Source organism: Diadema setosum, chromosome 12 (assembly GCF_964275005.1).
Source record: "Diadema setosum chromosome 12, eeDiaSeto1, whole genome shotgun sequence".
NCBI lineage: Eukaryota > Metazoa > Echinodermata > Echinoidea > Diadematoida > Diadematidae > Diadema > Diadema setosum.
Window position 1 is genome coordinate 27,709,945 of NC_092696.1, and position 22,347 is coordinate 27,732,291.

The window sequence follows — 22,347 nt, forward strand, 5'->3', positions numbered from 1 at the left end:
CTGACCTCACAAAATTCTTCTCTAATTGCACATACAGTGCACTCCCGTTATAACGAGCACGATTATAACGAAATTTCGGTTGCAACGAAGTAAAAATTCAGGCCGCAACATTACCCACTCTATGCATTGTTTATTTGTTCGGTTATAACGAAATTTTTATATAACGAAAGAAAACTGCCGGTCCCGAGGACTTCGTTACAACGGGAGTCTACTGTATAACCTTCTCAGGATACCATGACCCCGGTTGGTTACATATTGTAACATTTAAAAGTGCGAAATAACCATTTACTGCATCTAAAATTTTTCGAAAAATGTTGAAATTGAATGCATTAATTTTTAGCATGTGTTTTTTTTTTCTCCTGTACGGGTATTGTAAATGGAAAATGTTCATTTGAATTATACTAATTGTAGTGTTGAAAAATATGCTTACATTAAGTAAGTACAACGTTGTAGATAATTATGTGCTTGTAGAAATTACAGTATCTTCAGAATGTTAATTCAATGGTTTGTGTGCACTTCACGCCATAAAGAGTGAATCAACTGTACGATTGAATGTGCTGAAAATTTATTACTACAGCTATTGTCAGCATGACGTGAACACAATATGTAGAAGACATACACTGCTGTACTAAATGATTATAAACCTGTCATGAAAAAAAAAAATGTTTCTGAGTTTCATTTGTTATTTGTATGTAACTGTGCTCTGAAGAGCATTGTCATAATGTGGAAGTGTGAAAGATGTCTGACGTCCAACCCGTAGTGACACACGTGTACATTTCCATGCTGGAACGAACAGTGTCCCACAGTGTGAAACACGTATGTGAACACAGTGTGAAATCTCTTCACACTGCTAAATTTTAGCGTTTTGACACGTTGTGAATCATCAGAAATTAATTACAGTGTGAAACAGAGCATTTCTCTGTGAACGATTTGGAAAAAACCATACCACAGTGTGAAATCATTTTCAAATTAAGCAAACATTAAACAAACTAAGAACACACCGCGGGACACTGTTCTTTCCTGCAGAGTATGTTGCTTAATATAATGTGAACAAAATATGCTGCCGTCAAAGTCTTTGTGAAAGCCGTTTGGAAATGTGCAGTAAAAATAATCGACACAAATATGCAAATTAGTTTATAGTGGACTGTCCATGTACTACCAGTTCCTGTTAGTCGTGTTTTCTGTTTCTAATGGTCCATTACGATTTGTTTGAAATTGTTCTAGTTGTATGTGCTGGTTAAATGGTCCAATAGGTTTTGATTGAGTCTATTCCAATGCGTTCTGTTGGTCCTGGTGGGTTGTTTTGGTTGAAAGTTTTGTTTTGTAGTTTTAAATGTAATCGTTTCTAGTAGTGTCTATTAGACCATCAGAATAATGTTCACCACTGATTGCTGTTAAAATGCCGGGTAACTTTTCAGAAATATTCACCCTCGCTTACCGTCTACGGTGAATAAAACGTGCGGGTGTCCCCGCAAACTCCCGGCCGGGTGTACAGCGTTACCGATAACGCTGTGCAATGTGTCGCATGGCGCATGAAAGACACCGCGGGAAAATTCCCGGGTAAAAAGTGACGGTCAGCGTACCAACTGCAACGTCTTTCGCGCCATTTCACGCATGCGCCATAACGTTTACTAGCACACCATGAGAGGTACGAGTCAGCCGGGAGCTCATTCACTAGTATAAGTATGAAAATGTCCGTTTTGATTTCCTGCTGAATATCCCGGGAAATCACCCGAGTGACACTTTTATAGTGTGAAAGGGGGCTATGAAATTAGGAATTGATGCGCGTCGGCAAGTCTATTGGCTCTTTCACATGACTGCGTGGTACCCTTTGACAGCGATTGCTTTCACTTGCAGGTTTTGTTCGACTAAACGAATTTCGATTTATGAAACTGTCATTGGAATTTGATCGACGCGCGACAAGTCCAGTAACCAGGAGCGGAACCAGGAATTCCGTAAAGGTTGGGGCGCCTTTACAAAAATAGATTGGGCGCACGCGCCCACCCCCATTTTGTTTTAAACCAAAATTAAAGGGGGGGGGGCACCCGATGCGCTCCCCCTGGATCCGCCACTGCTAACGAAAATCGACTTGTGAAGAGGAATAACACACGTATAAGGACCCACTTGACTATACAATGTAAATTGTTGGGACTTTTATTTTCATCGACTTACCCGAATATTCCAGCATGGATCTTTACATGCAGACACAGACACATGCAGAGAGCGGGACGCGACTATAGGGGTGACTCGCACCATTTAAAGTGCATCCTATTCGTAGAAGGTTGACGGGCACACAATGCCACAAATTACGTTGTATACCCTGGAGCGTGTTAGACCCTTTTCTTCCCCTGTTCAATGGGCAGAATCTGTCACGAATTGATAAGAAAACAATCATTCTGGTTATGAAATGAAATCGGTATGATTCTTTTATGGATCTATTCTTCATTTTGGACATTAATGGAGAAAAATGGAAGTATTTCAGATTAAAAAAAAAAAAAAACATTATTATGAATGACCCCCAAAATATAAGATTTGTGTTTCCGACAAACATAACGCATAAAAAGTTTATTACACTGAATTCTGTCATGCGCAACAATTGTTATTATGTCCATTGTGTCACGCCCGCCGCGGCTTCGCGTGGCCGCTCGCCGACTCCTCCTCCTATAGGGACTGATATCAGGACAAAGAATGAGCAGTAAGTCGTGTTTCAATCTAGCTGCGAATCATATACAAGGGAACTCTCAAAAACACAAGACCGTCGGCGGTTTTGCCTCCTATACCTCTCTGCGAACTTTCTGCGTATTCGAACGCACAAATCAGCGATGGAGGAAGGATTCGTGTCTGCCCGTGCCCGTCGCTGGGGAAACTTCAAGATGGAATTGCGCGATATTTTCCTCGACATTGCGAAAAATCCTTATCACGAAACTGACAACCCAACGGTAAGGACACTCTACTTACATCAGTCTCTGTATCACCCCTAAAAGTAAAAGCAACCGTAAATATAGTATCGACCGTAATTCAATTGACTTTCAACCACCAATGTACTAATCAAGTCTGGCCCTATTGTAAGAATGACCCTATTAATGCAATAACTTTGAACCCTAAATATATTATCCGTCATGATATAACAGCTTTTGACTCGATGTAAAATGTATTATCGATCCTAGATGTGTTAATTGTCAACTTTAAATGTTATTTTGACCCAACAAGAACACTTAGAAATTTGTCAAGATGACAAATTAGGTGGTGCGTGAAATGAGATAGCAAATATAAAAGACGAAAGAAATCGACGAAGAATAATTGAGCTACTGCTAATTGAACTGTAAAGACAGTCATGTCAAATGGTATTTCAAAAATACATACTACTGATTTCAAATTTTGATACATGGCCTCTTTATTTGATCTTAATTGTCACAGTGATATGACATAAATAAAAAAAAAAAGAAACGAACGTGCAAGGTCAATGAATTGAAATAGAATTTCGATTTACTTTTACGTTCTGAATTTGACAGTAATTGACCCGAATGACATTGAGATAGTCTTTGGTCAAGAAGGTGTTTTTGATAGAATGCTTCATCTAATTCCGTTTAAATATAGAGCAATCATGCTATCCCTCTGGACAGATCACATTAATTGTCCCGCATGATTATTCACAATGTGTTTACATATCGAAGATGATTTCACACTGGCGTGTGGATCTTCACGGAGATTTGGCATAGTAGGCCTAATGTTCTGCTTCACACTCCTTATGCGAGTGATGATTCACAACGTGTTCATAGTGCTAGAACACTCGAATTTAACAGTGTGGAGAAATTTCACAATACATATTCACACTGCGTTTCCCATTGTGTTTCACACTACGGGACACTTTCAAGCAGGGATGTAGTACATGAAATAGCATCATAAACTGTGACCTTTGACCTTTATTTTCATAGCCATAGTAGCATCAAATAAGATAGATGGTAATATACGTTTAAGTAATAACTCATTTGACATGAACTTAATAATGTGTGCGAAATACGGGGCGTTGGGCTTGTGTTTCCCAGTTACAGTTCGTTATTCCGAAGGTTAGTTACCCCAATATGCAATAACTTCCAGGATCTATTAAAAAAAAAGTAAACTCAAAATAAAAATCGTGTTTTTTAAAGGTTCGTTAATCCAAAACTTAAATAAAGTTCCTATTGCCGAATGTTCGGAAGCAAGCACCTTCTTTTCATTTGAGATCTTTATGAACCTTACCTCTTTCGGATTTACGAACCTTCGGACTGACGAAGTTTTTTTCTTTTGTTTTGTTTTTTTTTTCCGAATGAACCGTCAGTACATGTATAACAAACCTTATTCCATTTTCGGAATTACCGAAATTCGGAATAGCGAACCTATTACAACTCCACAAAATAAAAATGTCCAGATTTATGAACTCATTTTTAAGTCGTGTCAATTTGGATAATGAGGTTAATTATTATTTCATTGCAAGGTCTAAGAAAGCTGTGGGTATCTCAAGGTACAACCATGATCACTCTAACCTACGATGACGATACTCCTAATGTCCTAAATCATATGGTATATCTATGTCTACCAGCTAGCTATTCCGGTGCTATAGACTGTTGTATCACGTTTTTACTATACGGGCAAAAAGTTATAATTCTTTATGACATGGTTACTAAACTAGGTCACAGAAGGCTCAATTGGAATACATGTATATATATATTAAAAAAAAAAGATGTGTTCATAACACAAGTTGGAAGTTTGAATAACGTAACAATAAAGAGGTACAATTTCTGACAAGTTTATGATTATGACCAGAAAGTTTACATTTTCAGACGTGAACAACGACCAGCTGTGACCTCGCTCTCATTTTCATTCACGATATACTGCACACCCACCACACCCACACAAACACACAAAAACACAAACACACAACACCCATACACACCCACCCACACACCCGCACACACACACACACACACACACACACTTTTACATGTAAAACCCTCCAAACGAGGACATCATGAATCTTCAGAATATTGCAATAAAAATTACTGTAAATTGCATATCTGTACTTCAGATTATCTATAAAAACAAAAAGCAAATAAAAAAAAAATAGTCAATGTGTATAAATAAATGATACGTTCCTAAGGTGATTACATGTTTTGTTTTGTTTTGTTTTTTACCATAATACAGAAAGAATAAGAATGAAAAAGAAATGAAAATACTGATCGTTATGACGGGTGAGCACTTTCCACCCCTTTTGTGTATTATATGATATTCATATCGAAGTCAATTCAATTCAATTCAATTCAATTCAATCATAGTTTATTTCCAATCATCGAAAATCAAAAAACATAGTACAAAGTATGCATGTGATGAAATATTGTTCAAACGTTTGCAAAAGATTCATGTAATATATATACGAGACAAATTATAGAACAACATATAACATGTACAATATTTAGGAAAACACTGTATAAATACTTCGTGGGAGAGCGGAAAATAAATTCGATTATGGAAAATAGTGATCCACTAAAAAGCATAGCTTGTCGGACGTGGATCGCTAGACAAATAATGAGTAAATTATATATACTATTCTATAACAATATACATGTAATTATTTTGAGATACACCGGTTGGGAAAAATATAGAATACTAATGCTAGTGCCCGGACTAGTGGCAAGTCTGTGGCAATAGTGAAAAATTAGGTCAAACCAGTGCCTTATTATGAAGAGAGTCTGGCCAACTCGTAAATTGGACGTCATGTCATTGCCCAGCGTACATTACGCGTTACAGGGATAGCGTGTACGCTCAGACGTAATAATGAAAACCTACTAAACAAGGAAAAGTAGAAATTACGCGGTGCGTAACATATGTCCCCGCCGGAAGTAGCATTTTGTAACAAAATGTGCAATATAGGTAAAAAATCAAGGTCAAAGGTCAAAGAAGTCAAAGGTCAAAATTCTGTGTAGAAGTTTTGAAGCCCTCACCTAGTGCTATCACATAAAGCAAACGGAATCGAAATTGGGTTAGAAATGGCGAAGGAGTAGCATTTTGTAGCCAATGTACAAAATAGGTCAAAAATCAAGGTCAAAGGTCAAAGAAGACAAAGGTCAAAATTCTGTGTAGAAGTTTTGAAGCCCTCACCTAGTGCTATCACATAAAGCAAACGGAATCGAAATCGGGTTAGAAATGGCGAAGGAGTAGCATTCTGTAGCAAAATGCACAATATAGGTCAAAAATCAAGGTCAAAGGTCAAAGAAGTCAAAGGTCAAAATTCTGTGTAGAAGTTTTGAAGCCCTCAACTAGTGCCATCATATAAAGCAAACGGAATCGAAATCGGGTTAAAAATGGCGAAGGAGTAGCATTTCGTAGCAACATGTACAATATAGGTCAAAAATCAAGGTCAAAGGTCAAAGAAGTCAAAGGTCAAAATTCTGTGTAGAAGTTTTGAAGCCCTCACCTAGTGCTATCACATAAAGCAAACGGAATCGAAATCGGGTTAGAAATGGCGAAGGAGTAGCATTTTGTAGCAAAATGTACAATATAGGTCAAAAAATCAAGGTCAAAGGTCAAAGAAGTCAAAGGTCAAAATTCTGTGTAGAAGTTTTGAAGCCCTCACCTAGTGCCATCACATAAAGCAAACGGAATCGAAATCGGGTTAGAAATGGCGAAGGAGTAGCATTTTGTAGCAAAATGTACAATATAGGTCAAAGGTCAAGGTCAAAGGTCACGACTGAAATTCTGTGTACAAGTTTCAAAGCTCCCATGTAGTGCTATCATATAAAGCAAACAGAATCAAAATTGGCTCATAAATGACAGAGAAGTAGCAAATTGAAGATTTTGATCACACACGGACGCACACACGGACACACGGACGGACACACGGACGGACGGACGGACACACGGACACACACACGTACGGAGCCCGTTTCATAGTCCCCTGCTCGAACTCGTTCGGCGGGGACAATAAGGGGTAGTGAACAATGGGCACTGCGTACGAGCGCACTTTGGTAACGACATGGCTCCGCAAAGATCACGGGACCACTTTTGACCAATCACAGGCTTCAAAACTCATAAGCCGAAAACCGATTTGGCCAGACTCTCTTTATATACGGCACTAGGTCAAACCATATGCAAGGTACCAGTGAGACTAAGTACTACCAAATGCGGTTGACTGATGAAAAGGAATGAAGTATTTTTCAGACATCTCAATGGCATGAAGAAGAGAATAGAAAATGTGTTTGTGTGCTCCTTGGAGTGTGCGTCTTTATACCTCCCACTCACGTCATCTACCTTAGACGTTAATTAATTGTGACATAAAGCAAAATCGTCCCTCCTCATTGTCACGATTAACGTTTCCCAAAAGGCGGGACTTCTCTTTTCTTTTCTCTCTTTTGTCCCTACAAATAAATAGGATTAACAGGAAACGCTGAATTTTCGAACACGAACCATCGGTTTACTTTGTTTACATTGTTTACATTGTAGAGGCAGTGTAGGTCGAACGAGGTATACGGGTAACCATGCAGTGAGACTACCAAATACCGAGTGCATGGTTGACTGATGAAAACGAATTAAGTGTTTTCAGACATTCCAATTAAGGCATAAAGAAGAGAAGTATAGAAAATATGTGTTTGTCTGCTTTATGAATAAAGTTGAATCATGCTTGAGTACAAATTCAGGAATGATCTCTGAAAAATGATCTGAAATTGAATCTTCAGAAAACTGAAGTTTTGCATGACACGTTAGATCGAAAAACAAATCCTCACAACTTTGTCCGTTAATGTTTGTGATATCCTAAGACACGTGAACTTGGGGTCATCCAAGATAATCTTTTTATCCAAGTCATCTCCATTATTGAGTTTTGTGCTATCTTTGAGAATCATTTATTATTTACCTTTCACCTTTCTCATTGATTCCCAAGCTATCACGCCTCAAATTATGTGCTGGTGAAAGTGCACTGACGGTTATTGCAATTTGCAATAACTTAAAAACTTTTGATGAAATTTTTGTGCGGTTTCTTTATCAATCCTATTCCTGATATAGGGAATTATCAACATGTCAACAGCTCACAACGACGCAATCTCAGAAGTGGTTGTCGAAAAGGTACAGTAGGCCCTGTATTCATGTAGTAAAGTCATTTAAAGTTAAGAACTAAATGAGTCATACACCCACGAGTCATACCGTCCACGTGTTTGACACCAAGCAAACAGCTTAACGAGCCAGACATTGGTCATTATGACGTCACCAGTGTCTAGCTCGTGGACTATCATAGCTCGTGGGCCTATCCAACTTGATATCGAGATCGTGGACTATGTTCACATTAGCCGCATCTAGCTCATGGGCTGCATGGCTCGCAGGTGCACTTTGATAACTCGCCCATAGGAAAGAAATCAGCCTGCCGCATACTGCTGCGGATGCCTTGCCGCAGATCTGCCGCAGATAGGCATCATTTTCACATGCAAATTAGCTGCTGCCGCAGACTCTTCCAGGCCACTGAGGGAGACTGAGAGTCTGCGGCAGATCTATGCGGCAGACTGTTAATGATGAATATTCATATAAGTACGATTTCAGGAAGAGCTTGTGGTAGATCTGCGGCAAGATTTCTACAGGTATGCAGTAAGTAACGTTAAGCGGCATAAAAGGGAGGGTACAGTATTGGTGGAGGTGAGAATTGGGCTTTTAACTTTTTGCAAGATACCAAGAAAACACTTATGATATAGTACAGAGCATACCATTTTAAGAGGAATTCAAAGTTTATTTGATGAAAATCGGGTTTGGAATGACTGAAACATCCCAAAACAAAGTAAAACAAAACAATCGTAATAAAGTGTGGGTCCCACACTTTATTAGAATCGCTCTTTTTTGGATATCTCAGCCATGTCAAAACCAATTTTCATCAAATAAACGTTGAATACCTCATAGAATTACATGCTCTTTCATATTTCATAAGAGGATTCTCATTATCTCACCAAAAAATGCTAGAAATCTGAAATTAGGTCTCAACCAAAACTATACGATCCCTTGAAGGCTGGGGCAAGTCAGCGGCAAGTCTGCAGCAGACGCCTATTAAATATGTATAGATCTATATAGTAAATAACCTAACCTACATCGGCAAGATACTGCACGAATTATCAGGGCTGCTGCAAGTAAGCGGCAGGTATGCAGCAGTCTAATGCTTAGACTCAGCTATTATAGTTCTAACGTTACATACAATTGCAATGCATCACATGATATACCCACAAAAATTTGTTATGTTTTATGGCACGGTTACTAAACTATCTGTGGCAGATCTGCGGCAGATCTGCGGCAGATCTGCAGCAGGCTGTTAATGATGAATATTCATAAGTACAATTTCAGGAAGAGGTTGTGGCAGATCTGCGGCAAGATTTCTACATATGCAGGTATGCAGTACGCGAGAAGTCTGCCGCAAGTTCCTCTCTGTGGCAGCTTTCCCGCAGATCTGCCACAGACTGTTCCTGCCGCATACTAACAGTTAGTATGCGGCAGGTCTGCAGCAAAGCTTGGTTCTGCCGCATACTCCCGCTTACTCTTGCCGCAGACTAAAAAGTATGCGGCAGACCTGCGTCAAGTCTGCGGAGATCTGCGGCAGACTTTTCTTTTTCTTATGGGCGTGGACTGTACGACTCGTGGGTGTATACTGTGTAGTACCTCTTCAGTTATATGACTCATTTACAAGTTGTATGACTCTTGGGTGTCAAGCACGTGACGCGCACCGGGATTCAGTGCTGTGAGATAGTCCTTTGCTGGTACTATAGTTCCATGTCTGGTCATACCTAATCCGAGGTGGCTCAAATACCTCAGGGTCCCGAGGAGGAGGTGGGGCAAAATAAGGCGTAATTTTGACATAATTGTCTGTTTCTTCAAACCTATGACGATTTTCTTCAAACTTGCCGCGCAAGCCCCCAAATTAAAGAATTCTTAAAAACCTTCTCTTTAACACGTTCAACCATGAAGTGATTGTACTTAGCTATAGTGCTATAGAGTAAGCACATTGCTAACTGTTGTTTTAAGTTTGTTCCACTGGTCCCCCCCCCCCCCCACCGAGTTGGGGGTCCAATTTTCTCATTTTCATCTTGATTGATACACATTCATTTTTTTCTTCTTTTTGGTTTTGTATGTGTGTGTGTATGTGTGTGTGTGTGTATGTTAAGCAAACTTGGCAGGAATACTTGCTTGGATGATGGAATAATACTTGTACACTGGGGAACATGGCCCACTGGGCTCGCAGCCCTTGGGTAGAACAGCCAAACTTAAAAATCTTTTATTCATCTTTTATTGAACAGGAAATACCCTAAGTATATGCAATTTATGATACATGTGATATCACGTTTCTTTATGGCAGATTAAGGGATTGCCCCTTATAGGGGCCGCGACCAAAAGGGAGGGGACAAGTTTTCACATTTTGATCTTCTGTTTTACAGAAGACGCGTGGTCAAGTTTCCTGCAAATCTAGCAGGTATCATCGCCAGTGTGATATAATGTGCCAATGGACACCATGCCCTGAAGCTACCCAAGTTTGCTTTGTTTTTCATGGATGAGAAAAGCAGAATATACGCGCTTTAATGCATAACGAGACACACAGGCGCGTCTGCAAGAATGCGTGGAAGACGCACCTTTGTCTCGATGTGTATAAAGGCGTTAACATTATTTTGCTTCCATTTTTTGAAGCTGAATCAGTCATCCTTAAAGAAGTGGCACGCCTCCATGCTACCATACACCCCAGGAAGGCTAGGCATACCCCGGCTGCGGAGTGCCATTGCAGAGTTCTTAACCCAAGAGCTGGCCACCCCCGAACCGTTAGACCCGGACAAGGTTTGAGTTGTTTATGACAAGTAGCAACTGTGTAACTGTTTTCATTTTTTTTTTTATGCCTCTGCCACGAAGTGTCGCCGGAGGCATTATTCATATATACTATAAAATGTTATTTACGAACTTGCCCTACAACGAGAAGCCGCTTTTATCTAGGTGAATTAATTCGGCGGGCTTGATTTTTACCATTCAGCTATCAAAATCATCAGACGGTTGGTGTTTCTAATGCATCAAAGCATGTCGTTTGTTTTATGCAAATGACCGGCATTCAAGTTGTCTTATTTCATCTTCAACAAATTGAGGATACAACGAAATGTTTGGGTATACAAATAATGTCACGAAATCAGTACAACAATGTAATGAACATAATAACATGCAGTAAAGACACAGGTTATTGTTGTTAACACAGATACAAATAAACCTACATCCTTATGCAAATGCGAAATCGGTTGCCAAATTAGTCATTTTGAACGCAGAAAAAAAAAAAGATTTGGAATTACAGGATTTCGATGCCTGAGCAAATTTGGCGAAAATTAATGCTTTTGATATGAACTTGAATGACAAAACAATGAAATTGGACGGGAAAACCTATATCAAAATGCGCATAGAGAATTAATGACAGTGATTATGCACTTTATAAATAACATGAATTTTTTTACTATCATTTCGTAACAGATTCCTGCTAAGATATTATAGGTGATCGCATCACTTTACTCTTTACACCTTGCTTGTAAATTGTTTCTCACTTTCTGCGCATCACATTATCATATAGGTCTACTGAATCCACTTTCATGTTGGTATGCACTTATTCCTTAGCACTCTCTTTGGCGAACTCTTTTATACTTTTTTCTTTTAATTTGTGAGGATGTCCACAGTAGTATTATTTCTTTGACTTTTTTCCCGTGCTGCTTATTAATGCTCTTGATCTTAGGTTGCCATGACAGTAATGAAGTGAAATGGGTAATATTCTAGAAACCTGTGACTCTGAAAAAATTGGAGATATTGCTCAACAAACTTGTGATGAAATTTTGATTCTTTCTCTTTTATTTCAGTTCTGCATCGCAAACGGAGTGACATCGCTCAATTGTATGATGGGCTTCGTGCTGTGTAACGAAGGAGGTATAAGTTCAATTAACGGATGAATAGCTAAAAAGAAACAAAAACTAGTCTTTCTCAAAGGCCATCCTATTGTACGGATTGCAAGAGGAGCGAACAGCGAGGACTGTTTAAGAGACTACCCAAGCCACTAGAGAAAGCCAACGTCTAGCTCTAGGGCTCACACCCGTAAATACAATGGAATGTCCCAGACCCCTTCACAAATTCGTACCAAAGATACCAAAATAAATGAAGAAAAAATTAATTAAAAATCAGTGATGTAGTTTGGCAAAAAACTGAATAGCTGTAGATATTGAGTATGAATTCCTCTACAAATTGCATTTTGGTTGGAAGATGAAAGCTTTTCTGGTGGAATTTGAGGGGACTATATTTCATTGGGTACGTGTACGGAAAATGGGTGATTTTTTGAGTGACAAGAACTCGTAGTCTGGCTTTGCGGACCCCTGGACAGAATTTGAACTGAAGAATCCACCCTGAAAATTTGATGGATGAAAGGGTATATCTAACTTATCCAGGTTAGTGAAGCTGAAACACCTCATTTCTCCCAGCTATTTTACAGAATTTTTTGAAATTTGATTTTTAACACACGTCCCTATGGGGAAATATTTATGGGTGTGAGCCTTCTAGCGACGGGGCATTTTTTTAAGTACCCCTTTCAATGACCTTTTTTTTTTTTTTTGTACCAGTATCAGGGAGCAATAATCGTGACCAATCGAGTATCCGTCTGAAGAAGGTTATCATTGTGTATGTGTTACGCACTTTACAGCTATATTGAACAAATTGAGCAATACAATTTCATCGCTGGAAGTGACTACCTGAATCATTTATTGACAGAGAATGAAACCCAGAATACATGTTGATTGAATGAATGGAGCAATTATTTGATTAGTATAATACATCAGTGAAAGTTTGAGGAAAATCGGACAATCCCTCCAAAATGTTATGAATTTTTGGAGTTTTGGTGACGAGACCGCTGGATCAGAAGTCTATACGTATACTACGAAACATGACATCACACATGCACAATATATCCCTTATGAAGAGAATATAGAGAAAATCAAACAACGTTTCAATTTTCTGGCATAATAAAAACGAACACTTATTTTCTTCATATTATTATATTATATTTACATATTTTCTTTATACCTTAATGATGTCATGATCAGTAGGTAGTCTTTTGAGCCAGCGTTTGCGTCACCAAATTTCCAAAATTCAAAACTCTTGAACGGATTTTCGATTTGCCTCAAACATTTACTGATGCGTTCTGCTGATATTGGTGCATTATCACCTAATCCACATGTATATTTTGGGTTGATACCCCTTTAACTACTCAGTAAGAGAGGTGTGCGGGATAGGCTTTCTCCCAGGCATGAATGATCAGCGTAATTACAGCTCTCAACATGCCCTTGAACTGACACGCTTGGCTTCAGCCCTTTCCTCAAGGCTGACGGTGCGGGGTTTTTTATAAAGGCTAGAGATAGAACAGAGCAGATTGTGTCAATATTTGCTTCCTCTTGAGCACTGAAGTGTTTCTCGTTTTATGCACCCAAAGGAACAAATGATATGGTATTTAATTAAAAGGAATTCCATCCGGAAATAGAATTGCTTCAAATTGCCAACTCTGTGTAATCTAGGTTTTGAACAGCACCTATTGTTTTATACACTAAATATCACTAATTCTAAAGGGGACGGAAGATCGAGGATTGGGCGAAGTGATAAATAATAGAACACATCTAAATTTCATTTCTTTTCCTTTTTTTTTTAGAAAAAAAATGATGAAAAGTACTCATTCCCTCGACTTGTCATTGACGGTTTGTTGAGGACATTTTATTCTTCCTGCTTTTTACAAGAGGTATGTCAATTGCTCTTTCAGTATGATAGAAAAGGGGAAAGGAAAACATTTTTAGAGTATTTACTTTGTTTTGTTCATTTGTGACGTCACAAACTGTAGTACAGTAGTAGTCTTATCATCCAGCGATTGCTCCACCAAAAGTTTATAAATTCTTAACTTTTGAAGGGATTGTCCAATTTTTCTCGCAATTTCACTGCAGTGTTCTACTCATATGGCTGCATTCACTAAATCCTTAGGTTCATTTGGTTTTTATTTAACCTTGATTCCTCAATATTTAGGCACAGACAAAACTTATTCGCTGCGGAGGACATGCTTAAAAAAAGAAAAGAAAAAAAAAACGTATTAGAGGGCAAATAAAAAAAAGAGAAAAAATATTATGTATTGTCATTCTCTACCAATCGTTTCCTATATACCTTCCCAGATACGATTCTGACCCCAAGCCCACTCTATGGAGCGATTCCTCGAGATTTCCTCTTCATGCCCAATGTGAAGACGTACCCAGTGCCACTCAACAGTAAGGTGTGTGTGCAGTCAAACCTGCCTTACCTGCCATCTGTCTATAGCGACCACCTGTCGTATACGACCATTAATAACACCCCGCCCCGCCCCCCCCCCCACCACTACCACCACTAAGGCAGAAAAAGCCTCGTTAAATATCCTGTCTCTAACGGTCATTTTTTTTTCATCCCTTCGGTGGTCGCTATAGACAGATTTGACTGTAGTGTCTATAATGTAGGTCCTATTAATATGCTACACGGAGAGTATGGCATGTATTTTAATATTCGTATGTTTTCTGGTATATTCTCTTGTTATCACGAAGTTAAATGAATTTCTTTGGGGAGGGGTGAGATGTGTCATTTATGTGGCACAAGTGTGCAGCGTACAAAGTTTCACTCACTAGAAAATGTATCAGATCTTGCTAAGGAGGCTCAGTGAAGATCTGGAGTTCGAACTGGCTGTAATTGATTGTTTAAGCAAACTGATTCAAAAAGTACTGCAAGAGTTTAGCAGTTGAAAGAGTCATTACAGAGTCAGCAATTTGAGAGCCTGCTTCCAAAAGGCGATTAATCCATTGAAAATGATGGCTTTAGCGCCTTTTGGAAACAAGCTCTTCAGTTATTGACTTACTAGTAATTGATAAAAAATATATCTGTAATCTCTTCATTAGATTAGAAGTCTCCCATTTCAATTTCATTTCACAGAGATGCCAATTGATACTTTTTTGTCACTGTTTGTCAGTATACTGTATGTTGTTCTTTGAGAAATGATTCTGCATATTTTATGGAATATGGATACTGTTTTCCCCTCATTACCTTACTGCATTGTGTTTTTGTTTTGTTTTTGTTTTTTTCGCAGAAAATAAATACCATAAATACACCTTTTTAGCCCTCAATACCGCGAAGGTGTGTCCAAGGTTAGCACCGCTGTGAGTACTTTTTTATGACGTGATATTTTAGGGTAATCGCTATGTTCCTCTATTTAGCCAGAATTGAAAGGCAAAGAATATCATGTAGCCTTAACACATCTTTTACCTCTCCAGATGACTGCATAAAGTTACAAGAGTTTTGTTCAATGCCAGAGTGTCTTTTGTCTTGCTGTATGCACGATTTGTATTTTTTTTCTGGTTTTTTTTTTCTCTTTTTTTTTTTTTTTTTGGTAATGATTATGATTGCGTTCCCTTTAACAGCCTGGAGTGAACAGCACTGAGCCATTTGAGCTGACTGTAGAATTGTTGGAAGATGCTTTGAAAAAGGCCAAGGTAGAGGTATGCAGATCATTTCAAAATCCTTCATGTATGTAAATGTGGTTGACTACACATTTCTAGCTTGATTCCAATGGAGTGACGACATAATCAGCACACTGTTGTGTGACATAGCTATACCATGTACACTGATTCCTTTACCCGCAAACAAGTAGTGTGCAATATACCTCCGCCAGTAAAGAGGACACAGCCACACGATTCTACTGCAATTCTTCGATAACTTTATTAGGACGTGAAAAAACCAAATCTCCAGTGGAAAGAACATAGCCCCATCCGACACAAGGGGGCGACATAACCAATGGCGTAATTTCTCTTCTTTTCTCCCCTTTGTGTTTCTCCCACACTGAATTATAAACCACATACACAATAACTGGAATGTCTTGGTGTAAGGCTTTTCACAACAATTATCTAAACAAATAAACGACCTTACAAGGATAAGAAAGGTCTTATTGTAACAGATATTTTGAGAACTGTGCCGAATGTGTAACACAAGATATGTATACAAATGTATTCCGTGGATACAGTGAATGTGAGTTCATGATATTACATAATGACACCTCTATAAACTGTGAACTCTATAACCTGTCCTAATAATACAACACATCCTGCAAACAGGCAGTATATTACTGCCAATATAACTACTAACGTAAGCGGTATTAACCTTCAAAAACTAGCATACATAACATATAACAAAAAGGACAGCTTACTACCAGAGCGAAGGAGTACACTATAACACAAATGCAATAAAATGTATTAGCTTTTTGCAACTAACCAACTCTAGTACGTATACGTTCAAACATACTGTTCCCAAAAAACAACCACTGTGATGGGGTAATGCATTATCTCACTACATCTAAAAATACACTGGATACATCTAAGTCACAAAAGGTATGTAACGTTAAATGGCATAGTATGTATGGCCTACAAACAACCAGGTATATAACCACGAAGTATAAATACAACTGTAATGACACTTTTATCACACAATTGTTTGAGATGACAATAGTAATCACATGTGCCTTCAGTAGGACCTGTGTAGAATACATACATAAGAACTAATCTCAAACACAGTGTTTACTCGAGTTCAAGGACATAATCACGCAGTCTCACAGGAAGCCGTCGTTCACGTCTGGGGTATCTACCAGGATCAACAGGTACCTGGATAGGAGCGGGCAGAGAGTCAGAGACAGAAGTTTCTGCTGGAGTGGCGAGTTCGGTGGGAACTCGAGGAAGGGCATCCAAGGGAGGGGATGGGGGAGCAGGGTCACCAGCCGGGTAATGGGGTCCATCGGGAGGTGCAGGCGGAGGATCGGTGGCAGGAGGAGCGCGAGGCAAGGAACCAGGAGGGGTGGACGGGTATGGTGGGACGTCAGCGTTGTCATCTGGGTCATCATCAGATTCCACATGGTGTGGTGTGGAATGAGGAGAAAGGGTAGAAGGGACCTTCAAGCAGTCGGCCAGTCGGACACGGTAAGACGAACTGCGTAGCTGGTTGCCAACGAACTTCCGGATGTTGCACCACTCGCCGTCGATTGAGCAGACCAGGTAGCGTGGTCTGGCATGATGTTTTGACCGATCAGCACGGAGGTATACGAGGTCACCAACGAAGATACGCGGTAGAGAAAGCATGGGGCCAGATGTAGTCTTGGACGTCTCGCTGTATGGGTGATTTTTCAGTCTCTGAACATGTTGGGCAGAGATGATATCCTTGTCCGAAAAGGGGATCTGCTCGCATGTGAACTGATCACGTTGCATTAACATTTCCCTTGCCGACAAGCCACGGGATCGAAGACGACTATTGAGGCGGGCAGTGGCAACTGACAAGGTCAAAGACGTGATGGGGGCACCAGATGGGTCATGGCGGAGGAGCTCGTCCTCCAACTCGCGGACTGCTTTTTCAGCAACAGGGTTCTTGTCCTTGTTCTTTGCATGCCCAAGCTCAATGCGGATGTTGTGGGACGAAAGGAGGTCATCATGGCATAAAGCAGAAAATCCAGGAGCTGGGTCTGTGCGAATAACTGCTGGTGGGCCATCAAGAGGTCTCAATTCAAGGCAGAGTTGGAGAATGGCAGCACGCAGGGTCTCCTTCTTTTCATCAGTGATAAGGCGGGTGACGGTATATGAGGTGACCGTTTCGCGCAGGATGAGGATGAGTTGGCGAGAGCGTTTCAGCACATCAGCTGCAAAGGAGATACCAACTACATCAGGAGGGTCATTTGTGGACTGTGGATGGACCAGCCGAGGGAGAGTTTGGAGAGAGACACAGTGGTGGCAGGATGAGGTGACCTGTTGGACGGCAGATTCCATGTCCAGGGCATAGAAATACCGGGATGCAACAGTCTTTAATTGGTGAGCAGTAGGGTGGTCTAGTTGGACATGGATTGCCGTGAGGAGACCATGGAGGACAGACCGAGGGACGACAATGGCTTCACGAGGGGACACAAAAGCTTGCTCTTGGCGGACAACCAGGAGACCATCTGGGGCAATCGTGGCAACCTGGAGGTAGCGTTTGACGTCCCGGACATTCGTGAGTTTCTTGGAGGGTCGCGTACCCTGGACAAGATGGGCATGGGTGCGTCGTAGAGATGGGCATTCAGACTGAATCTTAATCCAAGCTGGCCGTGATGTGTAAGGGGGGCGAGTCTTCCCAAGGAGGATGTCATCTGCAGAAATGCGATGCACGACAGAGTCCTCCATCTGTCTCACAAATGTGCACACTTGACACGATGAATCAGTGCAGTCTAGAGCATTGCGACTTGCAAAATCGGATGGGACATTTGCAGATCCAGAGAGGTGGCGCAGGGACAATTGGTATCTGCTCACCGTTGACAGGAATGTGGACACGCGGGGGCTGGCAGAAAATTCACCTCGACACAACTTCTCAAATGCCTGGACACATGGTTTGCTGTCCGTAAGGACACATGTGCGGTGCTTGGACTGAACAATGTATGGGCTGAAGTGCTTGATAGACGCAGCAATGGATAATGCTTCTACCTCGCATGGGAGCCAGGAAACTTGTCGTCCCCTCAGCTTGGCACTGAAAAAACCAGCCACAAGAGGCTTGTGATTCCTCGTGACATAGAGAGTAGAGCCGATACCATGCTTCTTGACTGATCCGTCTGTGACGAGCCACAGTTGGTCAGTAGTGTGGGGGAGAGTGATCGTGCGGGGGGAGGTGAGGGCATGCTGGGCTTCCTGGAATGTAGAGTGGAGGTCATCAGTCCAGGGAATAGTATCCTGAGACTGTCGACCCGCAACAACGCCGTCTAAGGGAGAGAGAAAGGAAGCGCAGTGGGGGATAACGCGGGCAAGCATCTTAAAAGCTCCAATGAAGGAACGCATGCCTTTGACGGTAGATGGTGGGGGGCATGCTGCTAGGGCAGCAATACGATGGGGGCTAGCCTTGAGGGTGCCCTGAGACCATATCCATCCAAGAATGGTGGTGGTCTTGGGGGAGATGGTGGTCTTCGAAGCAGAGAGGTTGAGCCCTGACCTGCTCAGTGCATGAAGGACACGACCCCAGTTATGCAAGAGGTCTTCTGGTGTGTTACCGCCACAGAACAAGTCATCAGCAAGTTTGACGACAACACCTTCCACCAGGAGGTCACCCAGTACGCGACACATGAGCTCTTCCAGAGAGGTTTCTGAGCCAGGCATTCCCATAGCCGAGCGAGTGTATACACGCACTCCACGGAAGGGTGTGGCAACACCACAGTACTTCAGTGACTCATGAGACAAGGGGATCTGATAAAATGCATTGGTCAGATCTGAGGCAACAATGTATTTCCACTGGCTGATCTTGCGCAGAGTGGAATCAACATCTGGCATAAGTGATGGTTGGGGTTTCGAATACCGGCCAACATCAGCGAAGGCAGTCACAAGACGGTAACCACCACTGGGTTTCTTTACCAGGAAGGAAGGATTTAGGTATTCCACAGTTACTCCAACATCTTCTGGGCGAGCAAACACACCCAGTGCTTCGAGTTCATCGAACTTGGCTTGCAAGTCGACCAACTTGTCTCTGGGGTATAAGGGGAGGCGACCTTTCCTCTGTGGGGGTTGAACAGGACCCATGTTTACGACTGCCTTGAAGGGACCGACGGCACCATTGTAGCCCTTGAAATGGGGGTCAAAGACGTCATCGTACTCAGTGTGTAGGTCCTTGAACTGCTGTCTGATGTTCGGGGGAAGAATGTCATTAGGATCTGTCTTCACCAGAGCAGAATGGTTACTGCTAGAGGTACGACGGGAAAAGGCTGCCGGAGGGGAGATCTCATCACTTGGAGTGTATTCAACATCCTGGGAAACTACTGGACGCACCTGACAAAAATGTTCATTACGACGCAGAACTCGTGGCTCGATGGAAAGATTCGGAATCCGGATTTTACCATCGACACTTGAAACAATGCAAGGGGTGGGCCAATATCTAGGTGACTCCAAATCAGCAGACCGGACCAAACCATGTCGGGGTTCCAGAGCAACACACTCATCAGCGTGAAGTTCAGGAGGAAGTGGTACCTCAACAAACTGTCCAGGAAACACGGTGGTAGTTTCAGGAGGTGCACGGAGAACATATGCGCGACGAACAGCAGGGGACAGGTTGGTTCGCTGAGAGGACCCATATGAGTACACTGTGCCATCACTTAGGGTGATTTGACGTTTGGCAGGCCGGATTGCAATATCATTGCATTCCATGAAGGGTGTACCAGCCAATACTTCAACGTCAAGATTTTCGACAACAAGGCCATCGAACAAGAAGCGTTTGTCATTGCGAGTGAATGTGAGACGGGTCTCGCCAATGACTTCGAGAGGGGAAGACCCATCAGCCTGGTGAGCAGACTGGCTGCTGTCAGTAATCTGACATCCGAGTACTTTCGCAGTTGATGCACGGATCATATTTCCAGTTGCACCGCTGTCTACAGTAATGCGCACAGCATGGTGCGTGTAGAAAGCATCAAAATACGGGGACTGTCGAATCTGGATACGGCGAGTAGATGGGGAATCGGAGGAAAAGGATGGGGGAGGATCATCCTGACAGTAGGCGGGTGGGGATTCGGCCGTAGTGTGCCCTTCGTCGTCTGTGAGGTCATCGGTGAGGTCGTCGACATGACCCAAGATACTTGCAACCTGTCTGACTTTGGCCATGTACCGCCTGTCCTGTTCTGGCAGGTATGTGCAGTCACTTAGAAAGTGATTGCTATTTCGCCCAGCCTGGAGACAAAGAGGACAGGACCTGACAGGGCTTCGACGCGATTGAGGCTTCACTGGAGATTGAGATTGACGACCTCCAGTGGAACGAGGGAAACTTCTACGAGGTCTGGAGGGTGCAGAGCGCAGGACTCTGGGAGATGCGGCGCAATTCAGTTCAGCCAACAGGCTATCAAGTGCCTGTGATATCTCGGGCTTGAGTGACGCGAGAGTCCGCGTACGCAAGTCGGTGCCATAACGCTGCTTGACCAAGCGAGGCAGGTCAGGATGTACCAGCCGCAACCACTCAAGTACGATAAAATTCTCTATAGTAGGAGATAGCTCCTCGTCTTCAGTGATTGGGTCACCATGATGTGTGATGCCCCCATTGACTGTTAACAGGTTATCTTCAACAAAGGCTAGCATCCGCTGGTATAAGTCTTCAGGGCGTTCATCGGGGCCCAGACTTATGTCGCAAAAATCCACAAAATGTGCGCCTGTGGATTGGAATCCAAAGTGCAATCTGATTGCTGCCCATATGTCACTGAGTGAACAGGAGTTCTTGACAATGGTATTGCGGGCTATCACGGGGCAATAATTGGCTATCTGCCCTAGCATGAGCTCCAGCATTATGACTTTCTGCCGGGCAGTCTGTCTTTGTGTGGCAGGGATGTCTGAACCATCATCATGTAACCCACGGAGAGGTTTATTCTTTGTTTTCTTTTCCCATTTGGCACTATCGCCAAGGAAAGGAGAGAAATTGGGGTCGAGGTTGAGGGTATAGAGCAAGTTTTGACGCCAGCTCTCAAAAGAGGTGATCGTTTCAACTTTCGTGAGGCACCACTGTTTCGGTGCTTTGGGAGCAGACGCCATAACGTATGTGTGGGACTGCTAGGGTAGAGACTGCAGTAAAACTTCGTACAAGAACTTACTTTTTGTCCGTGTGACGGCGAGAGTTGCCAGTAGTATCCTCCTTTATAGGTAAATAGGTGATCGATGCACGGGATTCAAGTTTCCAGCTGCCACCACGCCAGTAAAGAGGACACAGCCACACGATTCTACTGCAATTCTTCGATAACTTTATTAGGACGTGAAAAAACCAAATCTCCAGTGGAAAGAACATAGCCCCATCCGACACAAGGGGGCGACATAACCAATGGCGCTCGTACAAGATTCGACCTATATGTCAAATGCCATCTTAAGCCAACATTTTGCTGACATTTCGATTGTGTATTTTTATCAAAATAGAACACATTTTCAATAGTCATGATAGGGAAAAACATTATACTGAAAAATGACTTATCATGCTCACTATAAATTAAATAATATGTGCAATTTTCTCAATTAAAGAGGAGTATTCTATGTGCCTTAAAACACGTTCTTTACGTGTCAAGTTGTTTTGTTTTGCTTTTTTTCATCTCCAGCATGCAGCTAGCAACCCTCCCATATGTACACAGAGACTGGCTAGCAATAAACTACCTAATCTGGGAAGTTACTTTGTCATAATTCCTATATAGGACATGTAGGAATGGCTAGTGCATCTATAGCCCGTTCACCCAAGTCATACGAAATGAACGGTTTTTGAAAATCGATTTTTCCATAACCTAAG

At 41.7% G+C, this 22,347-nt stretch overlaps 1 protein-coding gene across 1 annotated transcript in view; it reads left to right on the plus strand.

Annotated features, from left to right (window-relative positions):
- Positions 1-2,822: 2,822 nt before the first annotated feature.
- The window catches only part of LOC140235841 (1-aminocyclopropane-1-carboxylate synthase-like protein 1), a 34,277-nt gene continuing 14,752 nt past the window's right edge, over positions 2,823-22,347 (plus strand). Inside the window, exons 1-6 of the mRNA XM_072315839.1 lie at positions 2,823-2,939; positions 8,035-8,094; positions 10,681-10,824; positions 11,874-11,940; positions 14,211-14,308; positions 15,477-15,554. Of these exons, the coding sequence (XP_072171940.1) occupies positions 2,823-2,939; positions 8,035-8,094; positions 10,681-10,824; positions 11,874-11,940; positions 14,211-14,308; positions 15,477-15,554 (564 nt within the window). The remainder of the gene's footprint in view (positions 2,940-8,034; positions 8,095-10,680; positions 10,825-11,873; positions 11,941-14,210; positions 14,309-15,476; positions 15,555-22,347) is intronic.